The sequence below is a fragment of the Piliocolobus tephrosceles genome, chromosome 4, assembly GCF_002776525.5.
Source record: "Piliocolobus tephrosceles isolate RC106 chromosome 4, ASM277652v3, whole genome shotgun sequence".
Classification (NCBI taxonomy): Eukaryota; Metazoa; Chordata; class Mammalia; order Primates; family Cercopithecidae; genus Piliocolobus; species Piliocolobus tephrosceles.
In genome coordinates, this window is record NC_045437.1 from 112146063 (window position 1) to 112162714 (window position 16652).

General features: G+C 44.3%; 1 protein-coding gene across 1 annotated transcript; it reads left to right on the top strand.

The window, feature by feature from the left end:
- The first annotated feature begins 7097 nt into the window (after positions 1-7097).
- LOC111527449 lies at positions 7098-8676 on the top strand. Its single transcript, XM_023193732.1, has 3 exons — positions 7098-7140; positions 7627-7938; positions 8285-8676. Exons 1-3 carry the CDS (start codon positions 7098-7100, stop codon positions 8524-8526), a joined length of 597 nt encoding a protein of 198 aa, XP_023049500.1. The 3' UTR covers positions 8527-8676.
- The last annotated feature ends 7976 nt before the right edge of the window (positions 8677-16652 follow it).

Genomic DNA, 16652 nt, shown 5'->3' on the forward strand with positions numbered 1-16652 from the left:
CCAAGATGGTGCCACTGCACTCCAGTCTGAGCAACAGAGAGAGACTCCATCTTGAAAACAAAGAAAAATTTTCTGGGTGTGGTGGCTCACGCCTGTATTCCCAGCCCTTTGGGAAGCTGAGGCAGGTGGATCATGAGGTCAGGAGTTCAAGACCAGCCTGGCCAATATGGTGAAAGCCCGTCTCTACTAAAAGTACAAAAATTAGCCGGGTGTGGTGGCGTGCGCCTGTAGTCCCAGTTACTTGGGAGGCTGAGGTCGAAAAATCGCCTGAATCCAGGAGGCGGAGGTTGCAGTGAGCTGAGATCATTCCACTGCACTCCAGCCTGGGCAACAGAGCGAGACTCCATGTCGAAAAAAAAAAAAAAAAAGAAGAAAAAGAAAGAGAGAGAGAGAGAAAGAAAAGAAAGATTGCCATGTATTCTCTCCCAACATTTCTTACTCCCTTGTTGCATGACACTTAATCTCTCTTAGATCAATTTCCCTTTGTCATTAGGGAACCTGAAAAGACTCCATTTTGATTTGCAAATAAAAAACTTCCTTGGTACATCAGAAACTACTATTGGCTCACCTTTCCTGTTTCTTTTCTTTCTTTCTTTTTTTTTTTTTTTTATTATTATTAATCCAAGGAGATTCTTTGCAATTTTTATTAGTTTAAAAAATATTCGGCCAGGTACAGTGGCTCACACCTGTAATCTCAGGACTTTGGGAGGCCGAGATGGGCGGATCACCTGAGGTTGGGAGTTCAAGACCAGCCTGACCAACATGGAGAAACCCTGTTTCTACTAAAAATACAAAATTAGCTGGGCATGGTGGTGCATGCCTGTAATCCCAGCTACTCGGGAGGCTGAGGTTGAACCCAGGAGGCGGAGGTTCCGATGAGCCGAGAACACACCATCGCACTCCAGCACGGATAACAAGAGCGGAAACTCGGTCTCAAAAAATATATATTTTTTAAAATAATAATATGTCTATAAATATATAATACATAAATAGACATGTATTATATAAATAGATATATTTATGTATTTAAATATATATATATATTTTTTTGAGATGGAGTTTTAGTCTTGTCACCCAGGCTGGAGTTCAGTGGCGTGATCTTGTCTCATTGCAACCTCCACCTCCCAGGTTCAAGAGATTCTCCTACCTCAGCCTCCCAAGTAGCTGGGATTACCTGCATGTATCACCACACTAATTAAAAATATATATATATTTTTAAATTAATCCAGGGAAGCCTGTCCAGTGTCTGACCCGTGCAGATCTTCCTTCACGCAGACACACCCCATTACCTTACACTTCCATTACTTTCAGTCACTCCCCCAGTATTCTACCCTGTTCCCCTTCTAGTTTCCAAAAATCTAGCCAAAATTCATCAGATATTAATTTTTTACACTGAAACATTGAAACAGTATCCCCTAAATTAGATGATTTTCCCAAATGTTTAAAACTGAACACCTGGCCGGGCATGGTGGCTCACGCCTATAATCCCAGCACTTTGGGAGGCTGAGGCAGGTGGATCATGAGGTCAGGAGATTGAGACCATCCTGGCTAACACAGTGAAACCCCATCTCTCCTAAAAAAAATACAAAAGATTAGCCAGGCGTGATGGTGGGCACCTGCAGTCCCAGTTACTTGGGAGGCTGAGGTAGGAGAATGGTGTGAACCTGGAAGGCGGAGCTTGCAGTGATCATGCCACTGCACTCCAGCCTGGGCGACAGAGCGAGATTCTGTCTCAAAAAAAAAAACCAAAAAACAGAAAACAAACAAAAAAACTGAACACCCATGTTTCCTCACCCTTGAAAAGACAAGCAGCCCTGATAATGTGTGAAAACCATTTCTTTTAAATTCATACCCTCCTGTCTAATAAATCTCAAAGCTCAAGAAGTCTTTTCTAAATCAGGTCCCAATCTCCTGCCCTAGGCCCCAGAGCTTCTGTGGCATTTCCATCTGTTGTCAGAAATAAAAAGGTCCCTGGCCTTCGGAGCCTCTTCAAGCTCAGCCTCTCAGCCCGGATTGTGCGTCAGACCCACCTGGGACCCTCTGAGCTCCTGGTGCTCAGGATCAACCTGGATGACCACACTGGAATCTCTGAGAAGGGACTCTCAGGGTGGTCACACCCTCTCTTTGGAGTGCTAGCCCGCAGCCTGGGCAGTTCTAATCTAATCTCCCACCTCCCAGGGGCCCAGTGAGGTGGGGCAGGACCAAGGTGGCCCCTGGACTCAGTGTAGTTCATGGCAAAGCCCATGACACTCCTTTAAGGCAAAGAGCTCATGCCTGACTAGTGTTAGAATCACCAGAGGACTTTTCACCACACAGTGACCAGCCCAGGATAACTGAATTTGTATGACTGGAATTGGCCTTTGAGAAAGCCTTCCAGCGGATTCCATTGCAGAGTCAGGGCTGGGAAGCTGTCCTATCACGGGATTCACCTGTAGGCAAGATCCACATTCACTGAATGCATAGGCCAGTGGGAGAGCTAGGCTTGACCAGGGAGTTGGGTTGAAATGTACTGTGTCCAAGTTGAGGACAGCATGGTGAGGCAGCGCCTGTGAGGAGTGCCAGGGTTGCAGAAGGCCTCCATGCCCAGGGCAACGGGGGCCTGCAGGAGGAGCGGGCCTGCTGGGTGACTGGTGATGGGAGCAGAGCAACAAGCGGAAGCAGCAAAGGCCCCAAGGCCACACAGTGCCCAGTGTGTTCAGGAAATGGGAGAAACCTGGAGCCCAGACAAACAGAGAAAATCAGCTTGATCTGAAGCTGCCCCACGGCCATGGAATGAAGAATGTCTGCCCCGAAAAGCCACAGAAACAGGCTTGGGTGCATACCAAGGACAGGATAAGCAGGGTCCCCATTAGAATGCAACAGCTGTAGCCCATGGAAGGAAACTTGACGCCTGCACTATTTTAATTTCAGCATGAATAAAAAGTCAGTTGGCCGGGCGCGGTGGCTCAAGCCTGTAATCCCAGCACTTTGGGAGGCCGAGACGGGCGGATCACAAGGTCAGGAGATCGAGACCATCCTGGCTAACATGGTGAAACCCCGTCTCTACTAAAAAATACAAAAATCTAGCCGGGCGAGGTGGCGGGCGCCTGTAGTCCCAGCTACTCGGGAGGCTGAGGCAGGAGAATGGCGTAAACCCGGGAGGCGGAGCTTGCAGTGAGCTGAGATCCGGCCACTGCACTCCAGCCCGGGCGACAGAGCGAGACTCCGTCTCAAAAAAAAAAAAAAAAAAAAGTCAGTTAATGGTACTTATTTAGAAAATAGGGTATCAGGCCGGTTGCGATGGCTCATGCCTGTAATTCCAGCATTTTGGGAGGCCAAGGTGGGTGGATCACCTGAGGCCAGGAGTTCAAGACCAGCCTGGCCAACGTGGTGAAACCCTTCTCTACTAGAAATACAAGATAAGCCCGGTGTGGAGGCACACGACTGTAATCCCAGCTACTTGGGAGGCTGAGGCAGGAGAATTGCTTGAAGCCAGGAGGCAAAGGTTGCAGTGAGCTGAGATTGTACCACTGTACTCCAGCTTGGGTGAGAGAGTGAGACTCTATCAGAAAAAAAAAAAATAGAAGGAATGAAAATCGGCTATCAATCATTTCTGATTGAGAAGAAGCTGTCATTGGGAATAAATAATTCAGGAATTATTTCTGCACTTCTGTTTTTGAAACAGCCTGAATGCAGTTGCTATTTATACCAAGGCAGAAACTCTGAAGATGAGTTGAATGGGAGGTGATGCTGGGGGTGAATATGCTGAGTGGAGGCTCCTGCTAGATGTAGAGCTGAGATGCCCACAGTTTCTATTTGCCTCCAACAAGACAGAAGGCTCAAGCCTAGGGAAGAAGATGATGTTCATTAACATTTGGGAGAGAGGGAGGAATAACTTGGTCAGATTTTTGTCTCAGATGGTCCCTGAGGCAGAGTGGGGGTGGATCGGACAGGCCCAAAGTGGGAAGCACGGAGAACAGTTTCCTGGCCATATGGGCATCCGGAAACGGAGGCCTGAAATGTCTGTGGAAATGAAGAGAATGTGATATTTTTAGACAACATGGAAAGAAGCAAAGATTAGTCTTAAGCCAATACACATGGAGTTTGTTCTGACTTAACAGGCTACCACTAGGCCGAGCATGGTGGCTCACACCTGCAATCTCAGCACTTTGAGAGGCCGAGGCAGGAGGATTGCTTGCAATGAAGAGTTCGAAACCAGCCTGAGCAACATAGTGAGACCCCCGTCTCTACAAAAAAAAAAAAAAAAAAAAAAAAAAAGCCAAGCGTGGTGGCACAAGCATCTGTAGTAATCCTAGCTACTTGAGAGACTGAGGCAGCAGGATCACTTCAGCCCAGGAGTTTGAGGCTGCAGTGAGCTATGATCATGCCACTGCACCTCAGACTGGGCAGCAGAGCAAGACCCTGCCTCTAAAAATAAAACATGGGTAGAAATAAAGTACCAATCACTGTAAACCCCCCTTTCCTGTCTTCTCAGACGCTATCATGAGCTAAAAGCCATGAATCAGGATTGTGTCGAGTAGAGTGGCATCAATCCTAAGAGTTAAGATTTATTCTGAGGAGCATCCCTAACCCTGGACTGCATCTGAGATTCTGAAGCCAAAAAACAACCTAGGAGTTGTTTCCCTCCCATGCTGGGTACTCAGCACCCTCCTTCTCGGTGTCCACCATCGCTTATGTTCCCAAACTATTAACCACCCTCCAGTATCCCGCTCTGCTTCCTCACTTCTGTATATGCAAATCTCAAGTCTGTCCTCTTGTAAGGAGAAAGCTCTGTGTGCCTCTCTCCTCCCTACCCTAAACTCCTTTTCAATCTAAGCTTCTCAGAGAGGGTCCCACATCCACAACTGCCATCCATGACCATCCATTCACCCTCACCCAGCTGAAGCCCAGTCTCTTCCCCGAATTCCCACATCACAATTAATCCTCAGAGGCCAAACCCTAAGGACATCGCTGACCATCAGCGCCAGCTCAGGGGGAAGGGATCATCTGTGGGAATGTAACAACCCATCCCTTTGTGTTGGAGATGCTGGGCCCAGAGACCCTCAGAACCCCTGCCGGGTTGATCTCCAATCTCCCCGTCGCAGTTATTCAATCATATTCTAGTCTGGATGAAGGGATTTTGCAGATGTGATTAAAGTATTAAATTAGTTTATCTTTAGTTAATCCAAAGTCTCAAGGTTGGGTGGGTCTAACCCAATCACGTTTAAGATATTTAAACACAGTCGATCTGCACTGGCTTCAGAGACCTCCAGAAGCCGAGAGCAGCACGCACGTTTCCACACTCCGGTGCCTCCGGACTCTCCTAGGTTCCGTTAGCGGAGACTAAGTTCCAGGTTCCGCCAACCCAGGAACAGAGCAGGCCCTACAGGCGCAGCGAGAGGACAGACTCCCGGGAGAGAACGCAGGAGGAAAAATGGGGGTAACTTTAAGGGAGCCCGATTCCTGTTTCGTGGGAGGATGGCTGGGGTTGTCTTTCATTTCATCTCACAAGAATTTTTGCAGCCATTGAAATGTATGCTGTTCCTTTTTATTTTATTTATATATTTTTTGAGACGGAGTCTCGCTCTGTCGCCCAGGCTGGAGTGCAGTGGCACGATCTCGGCTCACTGCAAGCTCCAACTCCCGGGTTCATGCCATTCTCCTGCCCCAGCCTCCCGAGCAGCTGGGACCAAAGGCGCTGCCACCACGCCCGGCTAGTTTTTTTTGTATTTTCAGTAGAGACGGGGTTTCAACGTGTGTTAGCCAGGATGGTCTGGATCTCCTAACATGATCCACCCGCCTCGGCCTCCCAAAGTGCTGGGATTCCAGGCATGAGCCGTCTTACCCTCTCAGGTGCCTGCTTCCTCTGTATGCTCAGCCACAGGCATTCTCTAGTAGCTGTTTTGAAGTCTAGCTCCACTAATTCCACCATCTGTGTCATTTCTTGGTCTCTTGATGGATTTTTCTACCAGTGGTGAATTGTGTTGCTCTGTTTTGTTGTATGCCGGGCCATTTAAGGTAGGAGGCCAGCCCTGTGCATTTTACGTGATTAGGTGCCAAATACTTCGCGTTGCTTTAACTAATGTTGGGCTTTTCTTTGTCATGCAGTTAAATTATTTGGAATTAGACTGATGCTTTGGGGGATCGTTTCGAATCTTTGTTAGTTGGTATGAGAAGAAACTTCAGTCTGTGGGTAATTTGACCCCACTGCTGAGGCCCTACTCTCCTAGCACTCTCTTCAAAGGTCCTGGGACTAGGCAGACTTTTTACTCCAGCTGTGGAGACTCAGATTCTTCACCGCCCAGAGCGACCCCAGGAATTTTTCAGCCTGGTCCTTTCTCGCGGTGCTTTCCCAGCCCAGGCAGTTTTGTCTCATTCATGCTGTGATCTCTGCTTGGACAGGGGACTTCCCAGTAGATCCACAGAGCTCTCTCTCTTCCTTCTCTCCACCCTCTCCCCAGTACTGCTTCTGTGTCCTATACTTGCCACTGTGAGGTCCAGCAGACTCTCCCTAAGTTCTCAGCTCAGGAGAACACATACGCTCTGCTTGATTTCCCTCTCCCTGCTCTCCAGCCTGGAACCTCGATGCAGGTTTGAGCTGGGTACTTGTAGGAGCCCCAGCTCTTGTTTCCTGCCTTCACTCCACTGTCCCATGCGCCCGTGTCCAGAGTCTAAAACCACTGGGTTCATGTTGTTCGTCTGGCAGTTTACTTTTTAAATACAAGGGGACCCAGTCGCAGTGGCTCACGCCTGTAATCCCAGCACTTTGGGAGGCCAAGACAGGCGGATCACTTGAGGTCAGGGGTTCGAGACCAGCCTAACATGGTGAAACCCCATCTCTACTAAAAAAACACAAAACATTAGCGAGGTGTGGTGGTGCGTGCCTGCAATCCCAGCTACTTGGGAGGCTGAAACAGGAGAATCACTTGAACCCAGGAGGCAGAAGTTGCAGTGAGCTGAGATTACGCCACTGCACTCCCTCCTGGTGACAGAGCAAGACTCTGTCTCAAAAAAAAAAAAAAAGAAAAAAAAGAGATTCTAATATGTAAATATTTATCTTTTATTATTATTATTAGACAGTAACACTTCCCACCGAAACTACCAGAAACATCCAGAAAATGAAGCAGAAAAATGCAGCCCAGGGATCAGAAAAGGCCTCAGGTATGATGTCCTCAGAGTCTTACATGTAGTAGAGAAAATTTTCCAGCCCATCTCCGTCTTCTCGAGTCTGATATGCTCATCCCAGCCCCAAGAGGGGGCATCTCAGGGGATTCCAGGGCTGCCCTCAGCATCCCCCAAGCTCCCTGCCCACAGCTCAGGTGACAGTAAGAGACCCCGCAAGGATGGGATGTGAGTCCCACATCAGAGGAGCGCTCCCAGGCAGCAAATATGCCATCAGACCCTGTCAGTATCCTCTGAGACATTTTAAGGAAGTTGAGCAAGACCCAGGCTCTCAGGTGCCTCCTTGCCTGTCCCAGTGACCGGATGTGTCAGGCATCAGGACTCAGGCAGATACTGAATCTCTCACTTCTGTTATCTCCCGTAACTGAATAAAGTCAAGTTCGGACCTGTCCGTGTAGAGGCAGCATCCTGCATGTGTGCAGGTGAGTTATGCCAAAGTACATCCACATTCCTCTTTCCTTCTAGTCCGGTCAATTAAACCTTGGAGTGACCAGGAAATCCAGAGTTTCCTGCAAGAATGGGAATTTCTTGAACGTGAAGTGTACAGGGTGAAGAAGAAGTATCACGTAGTATCAAAAACAATTGCCCAGCGTCTCAAGCAGAGAGGTATGAAGAAGAGCTGGCAGGAATGTCTCCAGATGCTAATAAGCTTGCAGGACTTATACTTCACTATTCAGGAGGGCAACCAGAGGCCAAGGTGCCTACCCTTGCCGTGTCCTTATGGCGAGGCCCTGCACAGGATTCTGGGATACAGATGGAAAATCAGCGTCTTCTCAGGTTTGTGTGTTTTGTATTCATCTCCGTAGTCCTTTAGTGACTGCCATTGGCTTCCCCCACCCCACCCCCACCATCCTTGTGCCCTGAGTAGAGCAGAGAATGACGAGACAGGCCGCTGCCCAGAGTCCCTTGGCATACAGCACAGGGGACTTGCTGCTCTGATGGGCTGCCTGCCTCTATTTATCCTTTTTGTTCTTCCCCAAAGTAATAATTCTGAGGCCTTTGTTCAGGGACTTGTCCAGAATGCAGGGACCTCACCCAGGGGCTGGGTGAGGTCACAGGCAAGGATTCAGGTACAGGGTGGGTGACGCCCTCATGAGCCCTCCATGTGTCTTATCTCTCTCAGGTCCTCCCTGTGCCGATGCGGTTGACCTTGCACCTCCCGAGCACCAGCCCCAGGCCTGTGGTGTTCCCATAGCCATTCAGGAGCCGACGTGGGTCCCGACACCTGTGATCTATGTGGAAAATCCTCCAGTACCCGAATGGGAGCCCTGGAACACGAATGGTCATGCTCCATATATGTATCCTGCTTTTCCCCCAGCATCCCCCCCAGGCCCCCTACCACAGTGGGCCATCTCTACTGACTGATCCAGATCTTGAAGACAATTAGAATCTGGATCCTGATTCTTCAGAAAGACTGAAAAGTAGCACAATCTGTGTGTGTTAGTGCATGACTCCTTCCTCTCCTCACCTGGTACAATGAAAATAAATGTGAAATAAATGAATGACCGTGACCTCGTCCCTTTCTGGCTTGTGCTTGTGGCTTGCATTGAACCTCCGATTGTAGAGAGACCATGGGACAGGGAGGGGGCTCAGCCCCCCGGTGACCTGGGACCCGTCCTTTCATTCCTGCATCATGCTTCCTGCATGGAAGCCCCTTTGTAGTAAGGGACAACTTTTACCCCAGAGGTAACTGCTCAATCCTGCCTTCATTTCCTGGCTGTGTGACCATAGAAACCCTTTTTTTTTCTTTCTTTTTTGAGATGGAGTATCACTTTGTTGCCCAGGCTGGAGTGCAGTGGTGTAATCTCCGCTCACTGCAACCTCCACCTCCTGGATTCAAGCAATTCGCTGCCTCAGCCTCCCGAGTAGCCGGGATTACAGGCGCCTGCCACCATGCCCAGCTAATTTTTGTATTTTTAGTAGAAACGGAGTTTCACCATCTTGGCCAGGCTGCTCTTGAACTCCTGACCTCAGGTGATCCACTCTCCTTGGCCTCCCAAAATGCTGAGATTACAGGTGTGAGCCACTGCGCCCAATCAGAACTTTTATTTCATGTTTCTGAGCCCCCAGATCCTCATATTAAAATTGAAGTTGATATCTTACTTCAGGAGATAGTTTTTGGATAAAAACACATACTTGACATAATCACTCTGTGTTACGTTCATTTTCCCACATTTCTTGGTGGTCTCATTGAGAAGTGAAGCCAGCTGGCTTCTGGGTGGGGTGGGGACTTGTAGAACTTTTCTGTCTAGTGAGAGGAGTGTAAATGCACCAATCAGTGCTCTGTGTCTAGCTAGAGGATTGTAAATGCACCAATCAGCATTCTGTAAAAATGGACTAATCAGCACTCTGTAAAATGGACCAATCAGCAGGACATGGGCGGGGCCAAATAAGGAAATAAAAGCTGGCCACCCCAGCCAGCAGTGGCAACCTGATCACATCCTCTTCCACGTTGTGGCAGCTTTGTTCTTTCTTTGTTCTCCACATTTGGGTCTACACCACCTTTAAGAGCTGTAACACTCTCCATGAAGGTCCGTGGCTTCATTCTTGAAGTCTGTGAGACCAAGAACCTACCGGAAGGAAGAAACTCTGGAGGTATCTGATGGAACAAACTCCGGCCACACCATCTTTAAGAGCTGTGACACTCACCACAAAGGTACACGGCTTCATTCTTGAAGTCAGCGAGACTAAGAACCCACCAGAAGGAATAAATTCTGGACACATTGTTACTATATTTTTTTGAGAGGGAGTCTAGCTCTTGTCCCAGGCTGGAGTAGGGTGGCACAATCTCGGCTCACCGCAATGTCTGCCACCTGGTTTCAAGCGATTCTTCTGCCTCAGCCTGTGAAGTAGCTGGGATTACAGGCGTCCGCCACCACATCTGGCTAATTTTTTGTATTTGTTAATACATGGAGACGGGGTTTCTTCATGTTGGTCAGGCTGGTCTGGAACTCCCGACGTCAGATGATCTGCCCGTCTCCGCCTCCCAAAGTGCTGGGATTACAGACGTGAGCTACGCACCCGACCCAAGGTCTTATTTTTTTTAGGAAACATTACTTTGAGATAATTATAGTTTTACATGCAATTGTAACAACTAGTAGAGAGGGATTAGAGAGACCCCTTAAGCCCTATGTCCAGGTTCCCCCAGCCATAACAGCTCAGAAAGCACAATATCATAACCAGGATATTGATATCTGTACAGTCAAGAGACCCTCTCACTGCCTTTTATGAGCGACATGCACGTCCCTCCTGCCCTCAGCCCCTGCTTAACTCCTGGCAACCCCTGAAATACTCTTCCTTTTCATAAGTTTGTTATTTCAACAGTGTTAGATAAATGGAATTGTACAGTACGTAGCCTTTTGGGAATAGTTTTTTTCAGTTACTCATTAGAGATTCCTCCAGGTTGTTGCATGCATCAATTGGTCATTCCTTTTTCTTGCCATGTAGTGTTCCACTGTGTGGATGTACCAGAATACATTGCACCATTTGCCCATTGAATGACATCCAGGCTGTTTCCAGTTTGGACTATTGTGAATAAAGCTGCTATAAACCCAGATACAGGTTTTGTGTAAACACAAGACTTCTTTTGGGATAAACACCCAGGGGTATGATTTGCGGGTGTATAATATTGCATGTTTAATTTTTTTTTTTTTTTTTTTTTTTTTGAGATGGAGTCTCGTTCTGTCACCCAGGCTAGAGTGCAGTGGTGCAATCTTAGCTCACTGCAACCTCTGCCTCCGGGGTTCAAGCGACTCTCCTGCCTCAGCCTCGCCAGTAGCTGGGATTATAGGCACTTGCCGCCATACCTAGCTAATTTTTGTATTTTTAGTAGAGAGAGGGTTTCAGCATATTGGCCAGGCTGGTCTCAAACTCTTGACCTCAGGTGATCCACCCACCTCGGCCTCCCAAAGTGCTGGGATTACATGCATGAGCCACTGCACCTGGCCTAAGCTTTTGTTTGTTTGTTTGTTTACCAGATGGCTGTGTCATTCTACATCCCCACCAGCAATGTATGAGTGAAACAGTTTCTCCACATCCTCACCAGCATTTTGTTTTGTCACTGTTAGTGAAAAGGCGAATAGAATGGCCCTCAGAGTGTCCAGCACAGAGGGCCTGAGCAGAGGTCAGAATGATACCACTGACCTCTGCCCAGGGCCCCTCTGTAGAGCATCACAAACAGTGATATCTAATTACGGCTTCCATTTTCGGTTCCCTAGCGGCTGGTGATACGGAACATATTGTATGCTTATTTGCCATCTGTGTATCCTCTGCAGTGACATGGCTCTTCATGGTTTTGACCATTTTCTAATTGGATTTTTGTTTTTATTGTTATTATTTGAGTTTTTTATATATTCTAGATATTAGTTTTAAGGGATATGGGTTTCACAGATATTTTCTCCCTGTTTGTAGCTTGTCTTTTCATGCTCTTCTTATGGGCTTTCAAAGAAAAGACTTTATTAGGTACAATTTATCAAAATTTTAATGGGTACTGTTTTGGGTGGCAAATCTAAGAACCCTTTCGTTAGTTCTAGATCCTGAAGACTTTTTCCTATATTTTTCTAAAAGTGTTACAGTTTTACATTTTGCATTTAAGTCCCTGGTACATTTGAGTTAAATCGTGATTAAAGTTTGTAAAGTTTAGGTTAAGGTTCATTTTGTGTGTACGTGCCTGTGAATGTCCAGTTGCTCCAGTACCATTTTCTGAAGAGGCTATCTTTTCTGCATTGAATTGCTTTTGCATTTTTGTAACAAATTAGGTGGGCATATTTGTGTGGTGGTTGTCATGGGTTCTGTACCTTGTTCCATTGGTCTACACTCTGCTAATACCACACACCCTTGCTTACTATAGCTGTATAAGTTGTTAAATCCTATAAATTAATTCTTCCTACTTTGTTCTTTGATTGATTTTTTCAAACATTGAACCAGTGTGGAGTACATCAATTGTTCATCATATAATTTTTCCATCTATTATTGACTTATATTTAGTAATGTTTGATTAATGATTTCTGCATCAGTATTCAAGAAAGATGCTGTTTTACAGTTTTGTTATACTGTCTTTTTCTGGTTTTGGTATCAGGATAATACTAGCTTCATAAAGTAAATTTGCAAGTGAAATAAGCTAGCCACAGGAAGACAAATACCGCATGATCTCACTTTTATGTGGAATCTAAAATAGTCAAACTTATAGAAGACAGTAGAATGGTGGTTGCCAGGGCTGGAGGGAGGGAGAAATGGGGAAATGGGAAGATGCTGGTCATGAGTATAAAGTTTCAGTTACTCAAGATGAATAAGTTCTGGAGATGGATGACCATAGTTAACACTATAGTATTTTATACCTGAAATATGTTTAGAGGGTAGATCGTAAGTGTTTTCATCTTACACACACGCACAAAGGTTAACTATGTGAGGCGATAAATATGTTAACTGACTTGACTGTGGTGCTCATTGCACAATATATACATATATTAAAAAATCAAGTTTTAAAATCAATACTCTTTTTTGAGACAGAGTCTCGCTTTGTCTCCCAGGCTGAAGTGCAGTGGTGCGATCTCAGCTCACTACAACCTCTGCTTCCCGGGTTCAAGCGATTCTCCTGCCTCAGCCTCCCAGGTAGCTGGGTATACAGGCACGTATCACCATGCCTGGCTAATGTTTTGTATTTTTAGTAGAGATGGGGTTTCACTGTGTTAGCCAGGATGGTCTCGATCTCCTGACCTTGTGATCCACCTGCTTCGGTCTCCCAAAGTGCTGGGGTTACAGGCGTGAGCCACTGTGCCCAGCCAATTCATACCATTTTTATCTGTCAATTATACTTGAATAAAGCTGAATAAAAAGACTATAGTCATCATTATGGATGCTGGTAAAAACAAAACAAAATTATTTTGGTAAAGCTATTTTTTTGCTATGCTGAAAGATAAAATTGGATACAGAAAACCAAGCTAACTAAACTAAATATCTAAAGCTATAGAAAGGCCACTGCACTCCAGCCTAGGCGACAGAGCAAGACTCCGGCTTAAAAAAAAAAAAAAAAAAAAAAAGTGCTTCTATAAATAGAGAAGAGAGAATAAAGTCTTAGAGATTTAACTATATGCAGAAATCCAAAGACAAAAATCAAACATTGCAGAAGGATACTTCTGCTTGGATTATTTCCTTAAAACTTTGAAACACAGATTCAGACCGTTGATAAAATAGTGCCAATCAGCACAGACACTGACAAAGCTGACCTCAATGATCAGGATAAAGAAGATGATGAAATATGAATTCAACTTGAAGAAACTTGGGGGAATTTAAGTATCGAGAAATAAGCCTATTTTTACCTGAAGCTATGGATATCACATACATGTCTAAAAATTGTTCAGCAATTAAAATGAAAAGTTTAAAAGTATTTGTGTAAAAGTCATACATATTTCTTTACCCAAGATCATCTTATAATTTCTACCTTCTTGAACAGGCCGACAACCATTTTTGTCCTGAAATAAGCCTTCAGAATTAAATTTTAATTTTAATTTATAGACTTTTTCAGTAAGTACTCATTTATATATATGAAAAATAATATATACAAATACATATATGAAAATGGGAATGAGAATTCTGGAAAACATTTTTTATTCTCTTTACGTGAAGAAAATACATTTCCAGTCTAGTGCAATAAGTTATACTGATTGCAAAATAGTGCATGTACAAGTTTGTAGAATTTTGCCTGGAGTTGGAATCTGTAGCATTCAGCAAATGTTCAGAGGGATCCATGACTCCAAAAAGGTTACAAACTGCTGATCTAGAAAAATAGTTACATTAGTTATCCCTAAATCAGGCAATAAATATTGTTTCTGCTTAAAAAAAAAAAAAGTCATTGCCAAATGCCAGGATATCTAGACTTTCTTCTATGTCATCCACTAGGAGTTTTATAGTTTTATATTTTGTATTTAGTTCTGGGATCCATTTTGAGTTAATTTTTGTGAAAGGTATAAGGTGTAAAGTCTCTGTGTAAATTTTTTCTTTTTTTTTTTTTTTTTTTTTTGCATTTGGATGGCCAGGCCAGTTTTCCAGCACCATTTGTTGAAGACTACCTTTCCTCCTTTGTATTATTGTATTATCTTTGTTCCTTTGTCAAAGAACATTTGACTATATTTGTGTGGATCTATTTCTGGGCTCTCAACTCTATTCCACTGATATATTTGTCTCTTTTTTGGCCAGTATGATACTGTCTTGATTACTGTAGTTTTATAATGAGTCTTAAAGCCAGGTAGTGTCAGTCTTTTTTTTTCTTCTTTTCAATGTTGTGTTGCTATTCTGGGTCTTTTGCCTTTCCTTATAAATTTTAGAATCATTTTGAAATCATTTTGAAAGTTATTCACAAAATAACTTGCTGGGATTTCAATTAGGATTACATTGAATCCTAATTGATTCAATGTTGACTAAGTTGAGAAGAACTGACAGCTTGATAATATTGAGTCTTCCTATCCACGAACATGGAATTTCGCTCCATTTATTTAGTTCTTTGGTTTCTTTCATTAGAGTTTATTGCTTTACTTATATAGATCTGGTACATGGTTTGTTAGATTTATACCTAAGAATTTTATTTTGGGGGATGCTGATGTAAAATGTATTGTATTTTTAATTTCACATTCCACTTGTTCATTGCTGATACTAAGAAAAATGATTAACTTTTATATATCCTGAAATTTGTTATAATTGCTTATTAATTCTGGGAGATTTTTTATTTACTCTTTTATGTTTCTACCTTTTCTATGTAGATGATCATGTCATCTGTGAAGAAAGACAGTTTCACTTCTTCCTTCACATGTGTGTACCTTTTATTTCCTTTTCTTCATATTGCATTAGCTAGGACTCCATTGTGATATTGAAAAGCGGTGATGTGAGAGGACAGCCTTGCTTTGTTCCTGTTCTTGGTGAGATATAACTGACTTTCTCACTATTAAATATGATGTAAGCAGTAGAGTTTTAGTAGATATTATTTACCAAGTTGAGGAAGTTCCCCTCTATTCCTAGTTTAGTGAGAGGGTTTTTTTTTGTTTTGTTTTGTTTTGTTTGTTTTTTTAAAATCATGAATGCATGCTGGATTTTGTAAAATGCTTTTTCTTTTTTTTTTTTTTTTGAGATGGAGTTTCGCTCTGTTGCCCAGGCTGGAGTGCAGTGGCCCGATCTCAGCTCACTGCAACCTCCGCTTCCCAGGTTCACCCCATTCTCCTGCCTCTGCCTCCCAAGTAGCTGGGACTACAGGCGCCCACCATGAGGCCCGGCTAATTTTTTTTTCTTTTTTTTTTTTTTTTGTATTTTTAGTAGAGATGGGGTTTCACTGTGTTAGCCAGGATGGTCTTGATCTCCTGACCTCGTCATCTGCCTGCCTCAGCCTCCCAAAGTGCTGGGATTACAGGCGTGAGCCACCACGCCAGGCCATAAAATGCTTTTTCTGCTTCTATGAGTTCAACTTTAAAAATTCCACATACAAGTGATATACTTAGTCAGGTTTCCCCAGAGATACAAAATCAATAAGTGAGAGAGAGAGAGACATATAAGAGGGATTTATTAGGGGGATTGGCTCATGCAATGAAAATTAAGTCCCATGGCAAGCCTTCTGCACGCTGGAGATTGTGAGGTGCTGGTCGTGTGATTCAGTCCAAGTCCGAAGGCCTCAGAACCAGGGAAACTGATGATGGACTCTTAGGTCAGAGGCCACAGACCTGAGAAACTTGAGGGCTGCTTGGGTGAGTCCTGGAGTCCAAAGGCCAGGGAGCCTGGAGTTATCCTGGGATAAGAGAGGATGAGAGTGTCTCAGCTGTAGCTGATAGGTAAACATATTTGCCTTTTCTGTTTTTGTTCTCTCCAAACCCCCAGCATTGGACGATGCCCACCCACGTTGAGGCTGGATATTTCCCACCTAGTCCACTCACACTCACATGCTGATCTCCTCTGTAAACACCCCCATAAACACACCCAAAAATAATGCTCTACCAGGTTACTAGGCATTCCTTAATCCAGTAAAGTTGACGCCTAAAGTTGGTGTCAAGCTAAAATTAAGTGTCATTGCAAGTCTCTCCCTTGTCAACTTGGCACCAATACACTTTTCCTGAAACCATACCTAATCTCCAAATAAGACAACAACAGGGAAAATTGTTCTGCCTATCATGATGCAAATATCCTGCATACAACCAAAAATGCGTTCATCCCTTCTGCAGAAGAAAAGATAAAGTTTATTCCTCTCTGATATCCCATGACTTCATACTATCATGTAAAATTAACAATATTTCAATGGTTATATAAATTCAATAAGTCTAATGTTACATGATAAAGTAATAAGAGAGGAATGGAAACAAAGAGATTTGCTTACTATATGTATCTATACACACAGACACAGTCTTGACAAAATAAGGAGGAAATACTTATAACAATCACAGTCCTTGTTTCTGTAACGGGTCACGTGGTCATGGCTGGTACTGATAACTACCTTCTACTACCTGTTCTGTGTTCCC